General features: G+C 39.9%; 1 protein-coding gene across 4 annotated transcripts in view; it reads right to left on the reverse strand.

Annotated features, from left to right (window-relative positions):
* Window positions 1–22,778, reverse strand: part of CFAP54 (cilia and flagella associated protein 54) — a 315,472-nt gene that overhangs the window by 12,554 nt on the left and 280,140 nt on the right. For 2 of the 4 annotated variants that reach the window (XM_040232778.1, XM_040232776.1), the window contains 2 exons: window positions 20,727–20,868; window positions 10,385–10,459 (listed from right to left, as the gene is read on the reverse strand). In XM_040232778.1, coding sequence (XP_040088712.1) covers window positions 10,385–10,459; window positions 20,727–20,868 — 217 coding nt within the window. Of the gene's footprint in view, window positions 1–4,329; window positions 4,453–10,384; window positions 10,460–20,726; window positions 20,869–22,778 lie in introns of all 4 variants that reach the window. The other 2 variants (XR_005719649.1, XM_040232777.1) reach the window with 2 other exon arrangements.

Here is a 22,778-nt window from a genome sequence, read left to right on the forward strand (position 1 = left end):
GAAATTAAAACTGACCTTTTTCAGTCCTGTGGCCAGTGCTGAGTTTTCCATATTTGCTGGCATACTGAGTGCAGCACTTTCATAGCATCATCTTTTAGGATTTGAAATAGCTCAACTGGAATTTCATCACCTCCACCTAGCTTTGTTCATAGTGATACATCCTATGGCCCACTTGACTTCACATTCCAGGATGTCTGGCTCTAGGTAAATGATCACACCATCATGGTTATCTGGATCATGAAGATCTTTTATCTGTAGTTCTGTGTATTCTTGCCACCTCTTAATATCTTCTGCTTCTGTTAGGTCCATACCATTTCTGTCCTTTATTGTGCTCATCTTTGCAAGAAATGTTCCCTTGATATCTCTGATTTTCTTGAAGAGATCTCTAATCTTCCTCAGTCTATTGTTTTCCTCAAATTTTCACATTGATCGCTGAGGAAGGCTTTATCTCTCCTTGCTATTCTTTGGAAGTCTGCATTCAGATGGGTATATCTTTCCTTTTCTCCTTTGCCTTTAGCTTCTCTTCTTTTCTCAGCTAATTGTAAGGTCTCGTCAGACAACCATTTTGCCTTTTTGCATTTCTTTTTCTTGGGGATGGTCTTGATCACTGCCTTCTGTACGATGTCATGAACCTCTATTCATAGTTCCTCATGCACTCTATCAGATCTAATCCCTTGAATCTATTTCTCACTTCCAGTGTATAATCTAAATCAATTTGACTTAGGTCATACCTGAATGGTCTAGTGGTTTTCCCTACTTTTTTCAATTTAAGTCTGAATTTGGCAATAAGTAGTTATGATCTGAGCCACAGTCAGCTTCTGGTCTTGTTTTTGCTCACTGTATAGCAATGCAGGAGATGAAGGTTCAATCCCTGGGTCAGGAAGATACCCTGAGAAGGAAATGGTAACCCACTCCAGTATTTTCGCCTGGGAAATCTCATGGACAGAGGAGTCTGGTGGGCTATAGTTCATGGGGTCATAAAAGAGTCAGACACAACTTAGTGACTAAACCACCACCAACCATATCAGCTATTACACCAAATCAACAGGTATACACTGTGACTGCAGGAGATCCAACCAGTCCATCCTTTAGGAGATCAACCCTGGGATTTCTTTGGAAGGAATGATGCTAAAGCGGAAACTGCAGTACTTTGGCCACCTCATGCGAAGAGTTGACTCACTGGAAAAGACTTTGATGCTGGGAGGGATTGGGGACAGGAGAAGAAGGGGACGACAGAGGATGAGATGGCTGGATGGCATCACTGACTTGATGGACGCGAGTCTGAGTGAACTCTGGGAGTTGGTGATGGACAGGGAGGCCTGGAGTGCTGCGATTCATGGGGTCGCAAAGAGTCGGACACAACTGAGTGACTGAACTGAACTGAACTGACACTATGACTGCTACAGGCAAACCTGAATATCTATAATCACCCAACTTAAAAACATCTTGCAAAATCCCCCAGCCCTCTTCTCCTCTGACTGGGAGGCCAGGTAGTCCAGACAGCACAGTTACAAGTTGAAGGTGAGTTGCCCTCCCCTTGACTTTTATGAGAAATAAACCTTTATTGCCAGTTCACGGGGCATTTGTTCATAGAACATAGCCTAAGCTATCCTGACTCAGACACGTACACTCTGGCAAGCTTGCTCTCCCCTGATTGTATTTCTGGATAGGGGACATTCCATCAGTGTAAGGGTTTGACTCCACTTGAAGGTCAGGTCATTCGCTCTCAGCAACAAAGTTACAGGAAGAAACGCTCTAACTGGGTACAAATGCTGACGCTGGGTTCCCTCCTGAATAGCTGTGACTGGTCTGCTTATGGGCTTTTGACCTGGGAGACTGAAATGAAAACTCCAGAGTTTGAACAATACTTGGCATTTCTTGATGCTTTTTTTATGAAGGAGTTCAGTGAGCTTAACATCAGGCAACTCTAAACAGGGGGCTCTTTTTCAGAGCAAAGACTTACAAAGAATGTGAACTGATGTTGGCATTTTGTTCAGGGAACTTTGTTGGTGAGATTGAAAGCATGAAGGGCTTTGTTGGTCAGCAGCTCCCACTGCAGCAGAAACTAGAGGGTAGCCCTGTGAGCTCTAGTGTGTGGAGGGAACACTGCTCATGCTAACTCCTTTGTTCACATCCATACACACCGCAAGCAGCTGCCAACCATTCTTACAGCGTGGCCACCACTGACTGGCAATTTCTGATAAGAAGTGTAGCAGAGCATACAATTTACAAAGCAATTTCACATAAAGTATTTCTTTTTAGCTTTTTTTTTCAGTATCTCTAACTTGAGCAATCAGCCTTTGGTCTGTCAGTATTAATAAGAGGATGTGGAGGGGAAGGGGGCAAGAAAAGAGAAGGAGGAAGAGGAGGAGGAGAGGCAGTAAGAAGATGAATCAAACAGAGTGGGATCCACCCTGAGCCTCTCTGAACATCTAAACCCATATTGTGTGCACTTCAGGCACTCTTGGGCTAATGCTAATTGTGTGGCCAAAGTAAAATGTGTCAATATTTATATGGATTTTTTTGTTCATCAAAAGCATAGTGTACCGGTTCTCCAGAAAATTAAGCTGAGAGGGAAAAAATACCAGTCCTCAAAGCTGACATACTGTATGGTTCTAATACAACATTCTTGAAATGACAAAACTATAGAAATGGAGAGTAGATTAGTCATTGTCAACAGTCAGGGACAGGGCGGGGTGTGAGAGTTGGGGGTGACTCTATAAAAGGACGACAGGAGGGGTCCCTGTTGTGATGAAGTTGTTCTGTAGTCTGACTTTATTAATGTCAATATCCTGGCTGTGATACTGTAATATAGCTTCACGCTGTACTACATTATTATGTTATATTTTTATTTCATGTGAGTCTATAATGAAGAATTGTTGAAAAATAATATTAAGATTATATTAAATGTCTATTTGCTCTTTTGAAAAGTTGCAAGCATTCAGATAGGCCAAAGGTCACTAATGCAGAGTTACTAATGATCAAATGAAGAAATGACTCATTTCCCATTATTTTAAGTCTGGGGGAAAAAAAGATGGCTACAGTGTATTGGAAGCTTACACATGGTGTTGACAGGCAGTATATCAGATGTGTTACACACTGTCTCTAATGTAATCCTACCCGAGGAGGAGCTATCATCAAAGTAATGATAAGGAGCTGAAGCAGAGAAGGAAATGTGAGTAGCTCACCATCACATCATAATAGATGGTAGAACTAAGAATCAAATCATGCTTTTATCTGCTGAAATACATTGCTTCTGAGATCTTCAACAACACGGAATTGACCTGAGGTCTTTAAGGACAAATGGCTTGTCCACAGGAATAACACTGGGGCTCGAGTGTTTGTAGAGCACTCTTTCCACCATGCTGTGCTCTCACAGGTGGTTGAGAAGAGAACATAGTGGCAGTATCAGCTGCCTGAGAGACAGGGGAAATAAGGGCAAAAATCTCAAAAAGGCTGGTGTCCAAAGTATAACAAGGAAAATGGGTAAATTTACACGAGTTCCTCCTTTGTAGATTTATTTGAATATAAAGAACTCTAATTCAGAACATTTCAAAAGATCTGTCCACTGACTCAGAAATGTGGGGCAAAAATCAGCATCCCCCTAAAGTGCATTATAATCCCACTGTTAAGGGACCAGTTTTTTAATCAAGACAAAACCATTACCAAAAAATGGATGAAGCGAGTGAAAACTAAGCACTTAATTTAGTTTACAGTGAGATAGAAAGCAATGAACAGATCTGCTAATAATGTCCTTGCCTCTCACCACCTTTGAGGTTATACGAAGTGACTCAACTTTGGGAAACTGTCCCCTTGATTCTGAAATACAGCTGTATCCGAAATGAAGCCAGGCTTGCTTTCTCAAGCAGTGCACACACTTCTCGCCAATTTTCCAGTAAATACACAATATCAGGTTCATGACTATATTTTGGCTTAAATTACATCCAAGTATCATTATACCCCCAACTGCATGTCTGACAAAAGTGGGACCAGTGCTTTGAGCACAGAGAACACAAAGGCTCTTGGTTCCTGGATGAGTGAGAGCTGTTTCACCTTGACACTGTTGCTGGCAAATCTCTGAGAGATGAGCGTTTTGAAAATGCTATAAACAGCTTAGCCTTTTCTTAGCATTTTGAAGAGCACATTAATAGCCTGGCCTTTTCTTAAGGGCTTTCTTTTTCCCTTAGCCAAATTTGACAGTTGGAAGTGAACAGTGAGCAGATGGAATCAAAGTCAGAGCCGTGTCTTAAAAGCAGTGTGGAAATGATGTCATCCGGCATTGTCTTCAAAAGAATATAAGAATATTAAGTGGATGTCTCATGAACTTACATACAAAGGATACTCTTCACTTGAGGACAGAATGATAATGTCTCACAGAAGAAAGATGTAATTCTTGATACCCATAAAATCTATTCAGACAGCTCTTAGCTGGTACCAAAAAACCCTGCAACTCTCAATGAAAAGAAGTTATATTAATATAATTAATTTTTAAATACTTAATATATAGAATAGCTTGTTCTCCATGCTGTAAATGACAGTTTAAAGATGGTATTGTCTTTGTTACCATTTGGGAAATTTTGTTAAAAAGAAACCAAGAGGTATACAGTCATGTAACAGAATTAGCCAAAGGAAGTTAAAAAGCATAACACTACCCTCTTGGACTTAACAGCTTCCCAAAAAGTGATATGGAAGCTCTCCTACATAAACTGGGACACATGCAACCCCATCCAACACCCAGAAAAACTGCATAGCTTATTTCAAAGGGTATGTTGAAAATCCACCTAGTTTTTCCGCTGTCTTCTGTGTATAAACACACAGCAACTCCACAGCAGCTGAATTTTTAACTGGCTAAGCAGTTTGCCAGGAGCTGTGTTTGCTTAGAGCAGGAAGAGGCCTAGAAATTAGGAATGCTTTATCAGATGTTGTGGCCAACTGCATTTTCCCAAAATGGCTGCAACAATGTTCTGCATACAGCTGGAAGTCAATAATTACCAACGAACAGAGAGTTGTGTAAGATGACTTAGTCCTCCCCACAGTCAGTCACAGCAAGAGCGGAAAGAATATTTTCAGCATCATATTTGATTCCTATCTGACAACTTGGAAACTGTAGTAATTTGAACTTATGTAGGCAATAAAAGGATAGCTTCATTGCTGGCACACCAAAAGTATACCCAATTGTCATTTGCATTCTGTGCTAAGAAGGTCAACATGGAGCACTCATTCTCTTACTTCATTTCCTTGCTAGTTGCAGGTTCTTTTTGTCACAAGCTATGTGGCAATATTTAGTTTAATCAAGAAGAGGCAATACAAGCAAAGGCAATTATAATAGGTAAGTTCGGTAAGGAACTAAACAGCAAGATCTCATCCCAGTGACCAAAAAAAAAAAAAAAGGCAGGAAATTGTATTTGTCTGACAATTTATTTCTTGGAACAAGCTTGTAAATGCCCATGGTCCATCCAGCACTATCAGGTAAGTCTAGCTCTCAGTGGAGGGGTTAGCATGGGGTCAATTGGAGGCACCTTCTCTTGGACCAAAGACTGAAGATTGGGATCTCATGTTGGAATCTTGCACCTTGATGGAATTTCTCTAAGATCCAACAGTGATTTATATTACAGGAACAGAAAATGACTCCTGGTTTTCTCCCTATCTTTAGCACCATTGCTTTCCGTTTCTGTCAATGTTTCAGAACAAATTGTATCTTAAAAATCAGTTGAAATTAGTTGACTAGAGCTTGAAGAATTCAAACATACTTCGCAGGACCATGGTAAAGATGATGATGACAATGAAATAGTTAATAATTTACTAAACATTTATTTGCTCGAGCTATGCTGTGCTAGTCATTTCAGTCAAGTTCGACTCTTTGTGACCCCATGGACGGTAGCTCACAAGGCTCCTCTGTACATGATATTCTCCAGGCAAGAATATGGAGGGAGTTGCCATGCCCTCCTCCAGGGGATCTTCCTGACCCAGGGATTGAACGTGCATCTTTCAGGTTTCCTGCATTGGCAAGCAGGTTCTTTACCACTAGCGCCACCTGAGAAACCCCTATTTGCACTAGACCCTACTCCCAATACTTTATTTACTTCAATCCTCACGATTGTGAGGCATTATTGGTATTATTATCCCTCTTTATATCTGAGAAAACTGAAGCTTAGAGAAGTTAAATAATTTGCCTTGGGTCAAACAAGATCCAAGGCTGGGATTTCAACCCAAGTCTGTCAGGAGCCAAAGCCCGTTAATGTTATAAATCGTGTGTCTTAAAAAATCAATTTTTTTCTGTGACATACTCCTGCATTGCAGGCAGATTCTTTTCCATCTGATACACCAGGGAAGACCTTGTAAACCACAGTTTGTACAAAATGAGATTTAAGACTGATTTTTTTAATTACTAATGGTCTTGCTGCAGTAATTCTACACATTTTCACAATAAAAAATTAAGTTCTTAATTTAAAAAAAATGGAAAAAGAATGAATGGCCAGATGAAAAAAAATTAATCAGATATTAAATTTCAGGTATTGAAAATTAAAGAGAATTTAATTCAGTTCAAGAAACAGTAACCAAGTGATGTCCTGTACAAGGCACCATAAGAATTCACCAAAGATTGAGATAGCATCACCCCTGCTCCAGAGAAGCAAAAGCACTAGTGGTAGGACACAGTGTAATGTTTCAAGACTTACTGAAATGTAATCTCCTAAGAGAAGTCTCCCCTTATCACCTATCTAACCTGCTGACCCATTCTCTGTTACTTTCTATCACAGGGATAAGTGCGCTTTTTCTGTAAAGGGCCGGATAGTAAACGATTTAGGCTTTGTGGGTTATATGGTCTCTGTCAAAACCACACAGCTCTGCTGTTGTAGTTTGAAAGCAGCTTTAGACCCACTGGTAAACAAATGAACATGGCTGTGTTCCAATAAAACTTTATTTACAAACAGGCAGTTGGCCAAGTAACTGTGCCAACTGGGCACAGTTTGCCAACCCTACTCTAACATCTCACTGTTTTTTCCTTCATAGCACTTAACAAAGTGTGGTATTATCTTATTTATTTATTTACTGTTTCCCTCCACAAAAAAAAATAGCAGCTCCAAGAGAGTGGGGTCCTTGTTGCTTGCTCACAGCAGGCTCTCTAGGGTCTATAAACGAGTTCCTGACACCTAGGAAACTCACTCTATGTATTTGCCGATCAGTTACATGAATGAACACCATTCCACAAAAGGAGAAACTCAGACTGCCAACAAAATATGAACTATATTCGGCCTTACTATTAATAAATATAAAATAACTGAAAATGTCATTTTTTACTTGTTAGATGTACAACAGTTAGAAGAAGAGAATGATGAGGAAGGGAGGAAGGGTGTAAGGAGGAGGGAGAGAGAGAGGAGAAAGAGGAAGAGAACTAGTGTGGATGGGTATGTGGGTAAACTGGGCCTCTCACTACTGCAGATAGGAGAGAAAACTTGTGGCCATTTACAATTATACACCAAATTGTCTATGCCCATTCAAAGAGAGCAAAGGAGTGAATAGACGTTTCTCCAAAGATATACAAAAGGGTAATTGGCACATGAAGGATTCTCAATTAAATTAGTTTTAGAGAAATGCAAGTCAAAATCACAACGAGGTACCACTTTACATCCATTAAGATGGCTATTTTCAAAAAAGAGAAAATAAGTGTTGGTGAAGAAATGGAGATTTTAGATCCTCTTGCACTGTTGATGGGAATGTGAAATGATGCAGCTGTTGGGCGTTCCTTAAAAAGTTAAGCACAGAATTACCATATGAGCCACCAATTCCTCTCCTAGGTATGTACCTAGATATGCATACACTCGTGTTTACAGTAGCATTATTTACAAGAGCCAAAAGGTAGAAACACCTCGAATGTTCATCTATCCACAGAAGAGTGGATAAACAAATATGGTATATGCATACAATGGAATATTATTTAGTCTTAAAAAGGAATGCAGTACTGATACATGCTAAAACACGGATGAACTCTGAAAACATTGTGTTAAATGAAATGTGTGTTGGTCGCTCAGTTACGTCTCTTTGTGGCCCCATGGACTATAGCCCACCAGGCTCCTCTGTCCATGGGTTTCTCCAGGCAAAAATACTGAAATGGGTTGTCACTTCCTATTCCAGGGGATCTTCCCATCCCAAGGATTGAACCTGCATCTCTTATGTCTCCTGCATTTGCAGGCAGATTCTCTACCACTAGCGCTACCTGGGAAGTCCAAATGAAGTAAGATAGCCACAAAAAACCCAATATTGTATGATTCCATTTATATGTAATATTCAGAACAGGCAAATAGTAGAACAGGAACTTGGGGAGGAGAGGAAATGGGAGTTATTATTTAATGGGTACAAAGTTTCTAATTGGGATGGTGAAAAATCTGTGGAGATGGATGGAGGAGATGTTTGCACAACATTTTGAATGTACTTAATGCCACTGATATATACACTTTATAAATGATTAAAATTATAAATTTTATATTATATATGGTTAACCACAATAAGGAGAAGGCAATAGCACCCCACTCCAGTATTCTTGCCTGGAGAATCCCAGGGACGGGGGAGCCTGGTGGGCTGCCATCTATGGGGTCGCATAGAGTCAGACACGACTGAAGCAACTTAGCAGCAGCAGCAGCAGCAACCACAATAAGGTGTATACAGATCTTTCTTGATTTAGGAAGGGGTTGTGAAAAGTATCCAACTCTTTGTGTTGTCCCAATAAATGGGTCAATAAATGGATCTGCAAAGAGATCAAACCATTCAATCCTAAAGGAAATATGATGCAAAGAGCTGAGTCATTTGAAAAGACCCTGATGCTGGGAAAGATTGGGGGCAGGAGGAGAAGGGGATGACGGAGGATGAGATGGTTGGATGGCATCACTGACTCAATGGACATGGTTTTGGGTGGACTCCAGGAGTTGGTGATGGACAAGGAGGCCCGGCATGCTGCAGTTCATGGGGTCACAAAGAGCTGGACATGACTGAGTGACTGAACTGAACTGACTGAAAGGAAATCAATCTTGAATATTCGTCAGAAGGACTGATGCTGAAGCTGAAGCTCTGATAGTTTGGCCACCTGATGCGAAGAGCTGACTCATTAGAAAAGACCCTGATGCTGGGAAAGACTGAAGGCAGGAAGGAGAAGGGGATGACAGAGGACGAGTTGGTTGGATAGCACCACTGACTCAATGGAGTTGAGTTGAGCAAACTCCAGGAGCTGGTGAAGGACAGGGAAGCCTGGCGTGCTGCAGTCCATGGGGTCGAAAAGAGTCGGACACGACTGAGCAACTGAACAGAAACAATAAATGGATAAACTCATCGTGGGTTGAAAATATTTCAAGTTAAAAATATCCTTAATATACCTAACCTACCAAACATCAGAGCTTACCTAGCGCACACCTTAAAAGTGCTCAAAACACATACATTAGCCCGCAGTGGGACACAGTCATCTAAAACAAAGCCAACTTTACAATAAAGTGTTGAGTAGCCTATGCATACTTATTATGCACATTTATTGCATACTGTACTGAAAGTTAAAAACAGAATGGTTGTTACATGTGTGGATTGTTTCCTCTTGGGATCATGTGGTTAATGGGAGCTGTGGCTCACTGCTGTTGCCCAGCATTACAAGTATCAGACTGCATATCACTAGCCCGGGAAAAGTTCAAAATTCAAAATTCAAAGTACAGTTTCTACTGAATAGGTATTGCTTTCACAATATTGTAAAGTTAAAAAATCATAAGTTGAATGACTGTAAATCAAGGACCATGGGTATATGCTTTTTACTCCAAAATCCTATTCCTAACAATTAACTTGGAGGACGGGTAATGCAGAAGGGTGAAATAAGTATGTACTAGAATCCATCAACTTCAAGACCCATGAATAAAGATCTAATTATATAAATAAAGCCTGACATGACAATACACAAAAGAAATTATTATGTAGGCATTAAATTGAACAGGGTAGACTTTTCACAAAAAATATCTCCGTTAACACTACTGCTGAATAAAAAAAAATACAAGTTAAAAAATGTGTGTGCAGAATGATCCCATTGATGTAAAAATTCTAAAGTCTAATTATATATGAAAAATATGTAAGATATTCTCTAAAATGTTAATAGTGGTTATTATCTGAATGGAGGGTTTGAGATGATTTTAAGATTATCCTCTTCACAATTTTCTGTACTAATTTATTTTCTAACAAAAAATATGTCTAACCAAAATAACATGCTGTTATAAACTCATGTTTATCACTTTTTTCACATTAATTAAGGAGGGTTAGGCCCTTGATACTTTCATAATAGATGTTTTCTGCATTTCCATTTCCATAGCAACAACATACTTGTGAGAGAATCAGATATAGTTTTAAAAGAGATACATACCTCAGATAGTGGAGTTGCCATTTCATCACCCAAAAACAAAGATACTATTTCATTGCAACAGACAATAATCATGTTCTAGAAATAAAAGACAACATAGTGAGGTTGATCTTATTGGTAAAATACTGGGTATTTTAGTTACAAGTTATTTGTTTCATTTGTCTTTTGCTACATCATTCTCTAACCCTAATTCCCAGGATGAAATTTAGAGGTATTCAGAGGTTACAATCTTTAAAGTAATTATGGTTACTTGAAAAGATACAGAATAGCCACAAAATATAAGATTTAAGGATGAATAATAAATTATTTTAGGATTTTTCCCTGCAAATTCACCGTTAAAATTCATATATTACAGAATAACAGGTAAAGGAATTTATACCAAAATAAGATTTTGGAAGACCACTTTTTTTCTGAGAAGAGAGCCCTGGAATAAAGAGGGTTAGATCTCACGAAGGGTTTAAGAAAAGATGAACAGTTGGGAATTGACCAAAAAAAAAAAAACAACTGGAAAGAGCAAATGAAGGGGAAGAGTGGTGGCATGTAGGATCTTTCAGCTGTGGCATGTGAACTCTTAGTTGTGAAGCCCCGTGTGCTGCAACTAAGACCTGGCAAGGACAAATAAATATTTTTTAAAAAGAGGAGGAATCAACCTGCCTAACTTCAGGCTCTACTACAAAGCCACAGTCATCAAGACAGTATGGTACTGGCACAAAGACAGAAATATAGATCAATGGAACAAAATAGAAAGCCCAGAGATAAATCCACACACCTATGGACACCTTCTTATCTTCGACAAAGGAGGCAAGAATATACAATGGATTAAAGACAATCTCTTTAACAAGTGGTGCTGGGAAAACTGGTTAACCACTTGTAAAAGAATGAAACTAGAACACTTTCTAACACCATACACAAAAATAAACTCAAAATAAAACAAATAAACTCAAACTTAAAGATCTAAACGTAAGACCAGAAACTATAAAACTTCTAGAGGAGAACATAGGCAAAACACTCTCCGACATAAATCACAGCAGGATCCTCTATGACCCTCCCAGAATACTGAAAATAAAAGCAAAATAAACAAATGGGACCTAATTAAAATTAAAAGCTTTTGCACAACAAAGGAAACTGTAAGCAAGGTGAAAAGACAGCCTTCAGAATGGGAGAAAATAATAGCAAATGAAGCAACTGACAAACAACTAATCTCAAAAATATACAAGCAACTCTTGCAGCTCGTTCCAGAAAAATAAACGACCCAATCAAAAAATGGGCCAAAGAACTAAATAGACATTTCTCCAAAGAAGACATACAGGTGGCTAACAAATACATGAAAAGATGCTCAACATCAGTCATTATCAGAGAAATGCAAATCAAAACCACAATGAGGTACCATTTTACACCAGTCAGAATGGCTGAGATCCAAAAGTCTACAAGCAATAAATGCTGGAGAGGGTGTGGATAAAAAGGGAACCCTCTTACACTGTTGGTGGGAATGCAAACTAGTACAGCCACTATGGAGAACAGTGTGGAGATTCCTTAAAAAACTGGAAATAGAACTGCCTTATGACCCAGCAATCCCACTGCTGGGCATACACACTGAGGAAACCAGAACTGAAAGAGACACATGTACCCCAATGTTCATCGCAGCACTGTTTATAATAGCCAGGACATGGGAGCAACCTAGATGTCCATCAGCAGATGAATGGATAAGAAAGCTGTGGTACATATACACAGTGGAGTATTACTCAGCCATTAAAAAGAATACATTTGAATCAGTTCTAATGAGGTGGATGAAACTGGAGTCGATTATACAGAGTGAAGTAAGCCAGAAAGAAAAACACCAATACAGTATACTAACACATATATATGGAATTTAGAATTTAGCAAAAGAGACACAGATGTATAGAACAGACTTTTGGACTCTGTGGGAGAGGGCGAGGGTGGGATGACTTGGGAGAATGGCATTGAAACATATATAATATCATATAAGAAATGAATCGCCAGTCTAGGTTCGATGCAGGATACAGGATGCTTGGGGCTTTCTGGGATGACCGAGAGAGACGGTATGGGGAGGGAGGTGGGAGGGGGGGTTCAGGATTGGGAACACGTGTACACCCATGGCGGATTCATGTTGATGTATGGCAAAACCAATACAGTATTGTAAAGTAAAATAAAGTAAAAAAAAATTTTTATGTGAAAAAAAGAAAAAAAGAGGAGTCAGTATCATCCTCAGTCCATTGTTGAGGACACTGCTGCGGCCCCACTGTATGGCCACAGCTGTGTTTCTGAGTGGACACTGGACCCAAGAGAGATCAACCTGTAAGCAGGGTTGAACCAATCAGATTCTCCACCATTGTGATTTTACATAAGGAAAGACAACAGAAGAGAGCTGTCAGCAGTACTGGCTGTATGAGCTGAGAGGTCCCAACAGGCGTTGGAAAAGGCAGCCCATGGACTAGATGCATAATGAGTAAGAGGAGGAAACAGAGATAATGGAGAACTTATGCCCCTGTGGGTCTGTGTACACTCTTGGCTCCTGACTCTCCAAGTTTCATTTTCTGTGGGGTCTGCTGTGTTTTGTCCCTGGTCCTTGGTTATGCAAGAGCTTACTGACCATGCCCTGCCAAACACTGCCTCCTTACCAAACCTATTTCATTTGGGTTAGTGTAAGTACTGATAGTTTTTCTTTACTTACAACTAAAGGAGTCATGATTATAAGACTGTCAGAGATAAACTGTGCTTATCTCACAGTGTTGCTCACATCTTTCAACAATTTGCTTTTATTTCAGTAGTATTAGTACGTACATGTACTAACATCCAGAAATATGAAAATGATCAAAGTGCATTCAGTTTTAAATTAACACTCAGCAAGGCTGGCTAAAAGCCTTAAAGTAAAGAAACAATTGAACTCAAGTTTTAACAAATGCACAAACATAGAAAAGATCAAAATTTGGAGTTCCAAAGCTATAGCTAATTCTATTCACTTTAACAAATATATCTGAGGCATTCTACTAGGCACTGTGGAACACAAAGATAAAGAAATAGACCCTGTCCTCACAAAGTATATAAGAGCTGAAAAAAAAAAAAGATTCATACTTGACTAAATAATATGCCAAGTGGAGCATGGTCAGAACATGGGTAGCTATGACATGTTATAAGAGCCTAGAGATGGGAGAGAGAGTAATATGTATATGGAACAGGGAATATTCCCTGGAGAAAGGGAATTGAGACATGAGAAAGTAGTAGCTGGCAAAGGATGGGGACAAGGATGGAGGGAGCCATGTAAGCAATGTAACAGCAGATATTCAAGGAACATAAAGAGCCTGGTATGGTCTTTACCACAGAAGTGTATTGGAAGCTTGGTGATAAGAGTGGTGAGGAATAACACTGAGAGGTATACTTATAACAGGACATGTGCTGCTGCTGCTGCTAAGTCGCTTCAGTCATGTCCAACTCTGTACAACCCCAAAGACAGCAGCCCACCAGGCTCCCCCATCCCTGGAATTCTCCAGGCAAGAGTGCTGGAGTGGGGTGCCATTGCCTTCTCCGAACAGGACATGTAAATATAAGGAATTTGGATTTTGTTGCTTAGGAAATTGAGAGGCACTGGACTGAGGGGATAATGATTGCTTTAAGAAAATATTAATAATTCTGGCCATCTGGCCACTGTTTAAAGGTTAGCTAGACTAGGAAGAGATAAGAGAAAGCAATTAGCTAGGAGGCTTCTCAAATTGGGCAGGAAGCGACCGTGACCAGAAGCAGGGCAGCATTCATGGGACCAGAAATGACGGAAGGCAGCAGGACATCCAGCACTCATCAGGGGTCACCAGCTCTCTGTGGTGAACTCTGCAGTCTAGTCCCCTTTCCTAGATGGGGCAACACACATCCTGGAGTGCGTTCTTACATATTCTTATTTGTCCTTATTTCTATGTTTCTAATTGAGTTCTTAGAACTGGTTAAAGTCTGTTTTCTTTCGATACAAAAGGTTGCAATAATAGCTGTGATGGGCCGCTGTCATGATTTCATCAAGAGCTATCAAGCAAAATGACACTGTCTGTATCCATTAAACATTTCACATAACAGATGGAGACACCATGTTTCCTGATAAATGCCTTCCATGGTCTGTCTCAACACAGAGTGAACAGAAATTTTGCCTCAACAACGTTCTATTTCTTTGGTGTTATTTCAGGTAGACCACGTACACATGTCGGAAACTGGCTGATTCACTGTTGGGCTGTGAGGGACCTCCTGTGACCTTTCTGCCTAGAAATGAAGACAAGGGAAGCACCAAGCTCATCAATTCCTGGGAAGGCTGCCAGAGGAATGCTGCAGTTGGCAAGGGGGGCTGGGAGGGCACAGACGGTCTCTTGCTCAATATTTGCCATTTCCCCCTTAAGAAGGAGCATCTGTTGATTCTATGAGTTGGTGGGCCTCTGAGTTATTACAAAACTAACAGAGCCAACATTTTGACTTTGAAATTCTCATGGTCATTCACCAGTTTTATGAAAAAAAAAATTCTAAATTGCTTTCCATCCTCCAAACTCTTGCTTTCCACATCCCTCCTCCACATGCCATCAGGGTTATCTTAGCAAATCTCAGGATGGGTCATGGGATGCTTTTCTGGGTGCTGCCCCCACTTTCTCCAACCCCCACCCCTCACCCAGCCCTGCTTTCCCAGGGCCCTACATTCACCCTGCACCCCTGACACCCTGATATAACATCCAGCTCCATGATTTCACATCTCATCTCCTGCTGGATCCTTGGTCAGGAGTAGGCGCTCTCCATAGGTCTCCAGTGAGAAGTTTCATGAGCAACTACTGAAGAAGCACTATGTGTCAGTTACTGGGGGAGGTATTGAACATTGAAAGATGAAGCTGACCCCCGAGCAAAGGAATTCAAAGTCAAGAGATAGGAAGAGACACAGAAAGAGATAATGGCCAAAACAATATACAATAGTAAGGGGGCACAGGGTATTTGGGGGTGCAAAGAAACATGGTCTTTATTTCAGTCTACAGGCTAATAGAATGTTGCCTGAGCTACTGAAGCAAGGACAAAGTCTAGTTCAGCTTTCTCTTTTAACACACACACACACACACACGCGCACACACACACACACACCCCTGTGTGAATGAGATTTGTTTAAATGATAAATTAGAATAGTTGCCATCAACAGTCCCCCCATTGAGAAGGAAGGATTCTAACAACCTTGCCCTTTTGTGTAAGTGTAGCAGCCAGAATGGAGGAAACAGGACAACGGGAAGGTGTCAGAGAGACAAGGCGACCTCAGTAATCAAGAGCTGAGCCAGAGTGGGAAGGTGAGAGGAGACAAAACACTCCATGCAGACTGAGCTGGAGGGAGTACATGTGTAGTTGCTCAGGCATGTCCAGCTCTTTGCAACCCTGTAGACTGTAGCCAGGCTCATCTGTTCATATTTTCCAGGCAAGAATACTGGAGTAGGTTGCCATTTCCTACTCCAGGGGATCTTCCCGAATCAGGGAGAGAACCCACATTTCTTCCATCTCCATGATTAGCAGGTGGATTCTTTACCACTAGCACCACCTGGGCTGGAGAGAAAGGTTCAGAGGTTAGAGAGCAGCCATGGAAGCCAGGGAGGCACAAACATAAGGCAGTTGGGAAAAGGAGATTTAAAAGAAGTTATGCTGTATATGATGAAAGGATTCCCTCTCGGATGTTCTTATGTGAGGCTCCATAAAGATTTAGACATATTTTCAACTATTTTGAATATTAAATTTATGTTACTTTGAATGCCAGACTTTTCTTGCTAAGGGCCACCAGGCAGCTGGGCTCATTATGAACAACATCTGGGTACCTATGACCATACTCAGCCAGTGATTAAGCTCCTCCTGATAGGGACTTAATTGTACTGATTTCAGTATGTTCTTATCTCCTCAAGCCTAGAAAATTTTTGCACATACCAGTCTCTCAAAAATAATGTGTTAATTCATGCTAATGCTTAATTGTATTTTGTTCTATGTTTTCACATTACTTTGATATTTGGGATATGTTAACTAACTTTAATTGCCTTATATAATCGGGTGTCCCACACATGTTTACAAAATTCATTTTAGATGACCTGGTAAATATATTTTAGGATTTTTGTATCACTATGTTGTTATTCCAAAAAGGTGTTTCTGTCTTAAAATCAGAATGGTGTGTATCTTTCCTATGCTTTAAAGCACCTGATATGCCCTGAAGATACCCCATAAAGTGAAGAATGACAGGTTAAAAAAAACCAGTGATTCAGAGCCAGTGTTGTTCATTTTGGAAGAAGGACATGTTTTCAAGCCAGAAGTGACTGGAACACCTGTTCTATAGCCCTCCCAAAACATCTTAAATTAATATCTGTGTTCTCAAGTTTTTGGCTTATTCCAGACCATAGGGATTTGGAGGGGAAAAAGAAAAAAAAAAGAAGAAGAAGAAGGGAATGAGAAACATAACAAGATTCACTACCTCCAATATCAACAAGATTCACTACCTCCCGTATCAACCAAAGGCACATTTTCTGAACCTTTATGTTTAACAACCCACCAAAAATCTATACTGTGATAGAAGTAAATAGATTATAGAGGTTATGAAATCCTGTCCAATTCCAAACCAGAATCGATCTCTTCAAGTGTCCTAGTTAAATTCTAATTAGCTCCAAGTGAAGGTTGTCATGACAACGAACCAGCAGATTTTAGTCAATGGAATTTATTTGATATAACCCAGAACCTAGGTGCTTTTTTCCCTTATATGTTGGTTAGTATATTGGAAAAAATAAAACGTTATATTTCACAACTTTCAAATGTTGTGAATTAATTTGTTTGCTAATTCACCTACACTAAAAATATTAGTTTTTTCCCCACTTTGTGACATTCCTACATATATAAATACCTACCAGAACTTGAACACATCTCAAAATGCCCTAATTAAAGTTGAAGAAACATTTTTAAGTTGGAGAATAAAACAAGAATATAGACGAGAACATCAGGACTGAAAGGAGTTTCTTCTTCTCAAGAACTGAGTCACTCATATATATCACTGTAGTCAGGACATAAAAGCAAGATGCAAAACTTGACTCAGGCAAGGGGGGTCATCTGGATTCTCCCCTCTGCCTGCCAAATGCCCCCACTTTCCCTGTTTATTCCTAATTTGTTTGTATTCATAGTCAACTTCTTGACTCAGGAGCTGGGCTCATGGGGATGAGCTTGATACTGACATCTGACTCCCAGGGAAATTCTGAGGACTCATTCTCACCAAGGAGCCATCTCTTCATCTCAGTGGTATCTGAGTGAAAAGATCATGGTTAGAGACAAGGAGAAAACTAGTCCCAGAGAAGATTATGTGACTAACCCTTGGTAGTAAAGCTGAGTGACAGAGCACAACCTAGAATGCTTACTCTTATGGACACTCAATCTCCTGTCTCAGACAATGTCAGCTGGGAAGACAAATGGGTTCAGGAGAAATACAATCACTTTCCTTTTATGAACTATATAATAATGGATTCAAGGACAATTTCAGCAAAGAGTAGTCTAGGTATGGCTCAGGGACAGCAACCTCTTAAGTTTGGTCTATGACTAAAAAACTATGATTGTAAGAGATTTATGAAAGAAGTTTAAAAATGAGTTCTTGAAAACAGATGTGAAAGGGCAACAATGCACTTTAGGAAAAGAATTACATATATGAATCTCATGAGCTTGAGGTATCTGATCTACCAGGAGATTTATTGTAATTTCTCAGGATAGTATTGCTATCATTAAAGATCTGGTAATTTGTGTCATAACATTTGAGGACCTGTAAAGGGTGTGCAACTAAAATTCTAAGCTATCAGTTCTATGATAAATGTAGGCACAGAGCACAGGTGATACAAACTCTGGAAAGCTGTTTCTTTGCAAAGACTAACTGTTCTTGCCTGATAATCCTCTTACAGCTGGACTGGTGCTTTTACAGCAGAGAAAAATGCACTCATTCACTTCAGTGGTAAATTTAGACTGAAAAACACCCAGATGTATATTCCAAAGATCAGGAGAGTTGCTACATTTTGCACTTTCCCATAATTGGTGTGAAGATGAGGTAAACAAGAAGACAAAGTGAGCCCATACCAATAATACTCTTTAAGAATTAAAATTTTCTTATTGGTAACCAATTAAATATCAAACTAACAAAAAGTACTTAAAAAAAAAAAAGATTCAGCAGTTCAAAAATAAACGAAAGATCCTAAAAGCTAACAGAGAAGTCAAACAGATATGGGACCCAAGTGGCTGGGAATTCAAACAGAAAAGCAGCAGAGGGAGGTCCCAGAATTAGAGTTGTGCTACCGGCACTGGGGGTGACCAGTCCTTAACCAGAGTCAGAGAGGGGCCTCTAGAAAGGGAAAGAAGAGTTGAGACATAAGTATTTATGCTTAGGTAAAAAAGTTTATGGATGAACATGACAGATCTCATGTAATGATCAGAGAGAAGCTAAGAAGAAAAACAGATAGAGGAAAAATCAAACCTTCTACAGGAAAGGAAAATAACTACAGTACCCTCTAAACTGTGAACACTGTTTAGAGGGTTATAATAATGTAAACAGTGAATGATGGCTTAATTAAATTCTGTGATATAACAGTATTTAGAAAGGAAGGGGAAAGGAACAGTTGAGAAGTATAAGGGATTCAAGTCCTTACACATCACAGTAAAATCAATAGATACTATATGGAATTGATATATCAAGGGAGGAAAGTAATTACTTTTGGCTCTCATTAGCATTATTCATCAACTATTCTGGCTTTCCTCTTGCCAAGTTGGTAGCAGAATTGTTGGCATGGCTTGTGAATTATTCATCCAATGACATGTGAGAGGAAGTGACATGATGTAAACCTGCAGAGCCAGGCTATGATGTGTTCCCTTTCTTCGCCACAGCCCAGTGCCTGGAGATGCTCCAGAGAATGGATGTTCTGCCAGCCTGGAGGCTGGTGTGAGGAGCCATGGAGCCCAGTGGACTCACTTGGATTTGAAGTTGTATTGGTTGCCTTGTTTTTCACAACTGATTCTGCAAATTATTTATAGACTTGGAACTAAATAACAAAAGGAACAGCTGAAAGAATTGCAAGTGGACTGCTTGCAGGACTGCAGGTTGTGGACATGTTGGACAGGAGACTGTCCCTTTTCATTTTAAACCTTGTCCATCTATTTGATTTTTTTTCTTTCAAAAAAAATTGCTGCAGTAACTAGGGAACATATATCTCAAGAAACTGGATGAATGTACAAATGGAAATTCAAAGAGCAAGTGGTTAGGGGAGGACACACATTCTCTGCTTCTCTCATTTTTCCATAGAGGATTAGGAACTTCCACTCCACTCCTGAGAAGGAGGGACACTTGTAGCTTCTTTCAGACCCAGCCAGGAGAGCAGAGTCACTTATTTGATTGATGAGTCTGAGAAAAGCAACAGGGTGTGCTAGGCTCAGTCCCATCAAGGCAATCTTTGCTTACATTTTTGGAGGCACCCTGCCGACAGGACTATTATTCTCTGCTCCCCCAGGTGGTCAGCCTTCCAGGGGCAGGAGGGGAGTGGTGGAAATGCTATGGTCACACAAGCAAGCTAGATAACTGCGTGACTAGGTGGGCAAGTCTGGCTAATTCAGGGGTGGAGTGGTAATAAGCTTATTTGGCCATAGATCCTTTGCCATGTTTGCTAATCAGTTTTATCAACAACAGTGCTGATGTTTTGACATCTCCATATACAGTATCCATTTCCTGTGTCGCATTTTTCAACGGGTTTAGAACACAGAAGGAATAGAACAGAAATAACCCTTTCCTCCAAAGCATGAACATCAGTCATCACAAAACCACTCAACTCTGTAATCAGATGAGTAACACATTATAACGTTAATATAATATGCCTTTTTTTTCTGGTTAGAAAAATACAGATGGCAGAAAAAGTCTGAAAGATATATGCTTATCTATATTTTCTAATTTTTCTTCACATATTATTTGCATAATAAAAATGCTCAAATATTAGGGTAAAAAATTAAAAGTAACATTATAAAGCTATAGAGCATTGTTTCTTAGGAGCCATGGTGATATCTGAATAATTTCTCTTGGTTGGCTTTGTTTTCATTACCATCTGATTCTTAGTATTAGAAGAGCTTTGAAGAAAACATTACTTATGTGTCCAAAAGTTGGGTCATATTTGGTTCTCTAAGTAGAGAAAGTAAAGACCAGAAGAACCACATGATCTATGTTTAGTTATGTAGATAATGTTAAGTTATCTATGTTTAGTTCTGCTCTGACAAAGTAAAAAATAATTTAAATGATTATGGATAATGGCATCCATCCTGCAATATAATTTTCCATTTAACTTACTTCCATTTCTGCATCAACTGATTTTTCCTCTGTTTCCTCTACTTCACGTAAATTTTCATTTGAAGTAACTTTAGGAGTTGTTGGCAATGATATTTCAGCAATTTGCATAAGATTAGATAGTTTCTCATGAACTGAAATAACTCTAAAAATAATAAACACATAAGCATTTTATTTTAAAAGAAAGGCATTCTATTCCCAGAATCAATAATATGTGTAAAATAAATCCTTAGTTATTTAACACTTAGATTGCTGGCAACCGCCCCCACCCCCAAACATCACTCATTCAATTATTCCTTCATTCAAGAGACATGAGCCAAGAGATGTGATTCTTGTCTGTATGATGTTTATGATTTAGTTATACACTCAGTCAGATTTATAATTACAAACTGGCAAAGGCATAATAGAGATTCCCTGGAGGAGGAAATGGCAACCACTCCAGTATTCTTGCCTGGAAAATACCATGGACAGAGGAAGCTGGTCGGCTACAGTCCACGAGGTTGCAAGGAAATGGGTATGACTAAGCACAGCAGCACAAGCACAAGCACAAAGGCATAGTGAGGAAAGAAATGTAGACAGCCAAGATATTGCTTAAGATGAAAATTAAGGAAATAAATATCTACATGGGCAAAGAAACACCACTCCTGCTTAAACTCAGTACCATCTCCAATTGGCTGGCTGGTCTGAAGTTAAGAATTAGGACAAGTCAGCCATGGCTCTAAGAGACCAATCAAGGAGCCCACACAGGGACGTGTACCATGTGGGGAGTGGGGAGAAGAATCAAGAAAGAAGGAAAAGCAAAAGCCAAGGGGGAGGGCAGAAGACACAGTGGTAATTACATTGAGGCCAGAAAGCTTCTGGAGTCACAGTCCAGTGACTTGAGGAGGTGCCGAAGGCAGGAGTTAACTAAATGAGGTCAGAAGCTGGAAAAGCAATGAAACAGTGAAAGGAAGCAAACAGCCACCTGCAGGGCTCCTGGTGACTCTAGGATCCAGGTATGCAGAGAACAGGTGTGTGCATAAATGTGCATGGATCCACAGGTCTCTATCCAGGGATGGAGGGAAATTTTTATGTGAAAGAAGTAGATGATGCAAAAAACCAAAATGACATCAGGAACAAATGCAAGAACATCGATTCCCCAGTGTTCCACAGCATCCTCTTACTTTGCCTTCTAAAGGATGGTTAACAAGAGCCACTCCTTGTAGACTGCCCTTGTCTTGACCGTCCCCCACCCCCCAATAGAAACACAAGGAACTCCACCCTGGGTGAGAGAAATAGTCTATTTTCACTGTATCACCAAGGGATGAATCAGATGAACATTTGTCAGTTACCGTCCCCTATAAGAGCCTCAGTGACAGGGGTGTGTCCCTAACTGTAGTCACCCTACTGTTGATCATAAACACCCCCAAATCAAGAGCATTTTGTAGTTTAAAAAGAAGAATACTCTCAGTTTCATTACATTCTGTTCCGGAGAAATTATAATCTTCTTCATCATGCAGTTTTAAAAAATAAACCCTGCTATGTTTTGGATGTACAAGGTAAGAGCAGAATTGGGCATGACTTAGTGACCTGAACAACAACAAAGGTAGGAGCATGATTTCCCAATGTTGTGGCTTAATGGTGCTAGCATAGTCTTATGTCTAAGATTTTCTGCCATTTCACTGGAAAATAAACAAAAAAAGAAAAGAAAGTTGACTGAATAATTGAAAGTATGCCAGCTCTTGAAACATCTCTTGTTTTATTCCCTTTCATGGTGAGGCCAGGAAGTCTTTCCAAATGGAAATCAGGAAGCAGGAACCAGACTCTCCTCGGAAGGACGGAGAAGCACCAAGTCTCCGTTCACTGAGCACTTAGTAGGTGGTGAACGGGGGTGGGGGGAGCCAAGGCTGACAGGTGCAGGAGGCTGTGAAGAAACTTGACATCTGCCCAGTGCTTTTGGTTTTACAAAGTATATGCATATATTATACATGCATGTGACGCATATGCATATACCGTCTGTCTTGATCCCAACAATAACCCCCAAAGGTAGGCAAAGTATTATTTCCATCTCAGAAA

Source organism: Oryx dammah, unplaced genomic scaffold (assembly GCF_014754425.2).
Source record: "Oryx dammah isolate SB20612 unplaced genomic scaffold, SCBI_Odam_1.1 HiC_scaffold_29, whole genome shotgun sequence".
Taxonomy (NCBI): Eukaryota; Metazoa; Chordata; class Mammalia; order Artiodactyla; family Bovidae; genus Oryx; species Oryx dammah.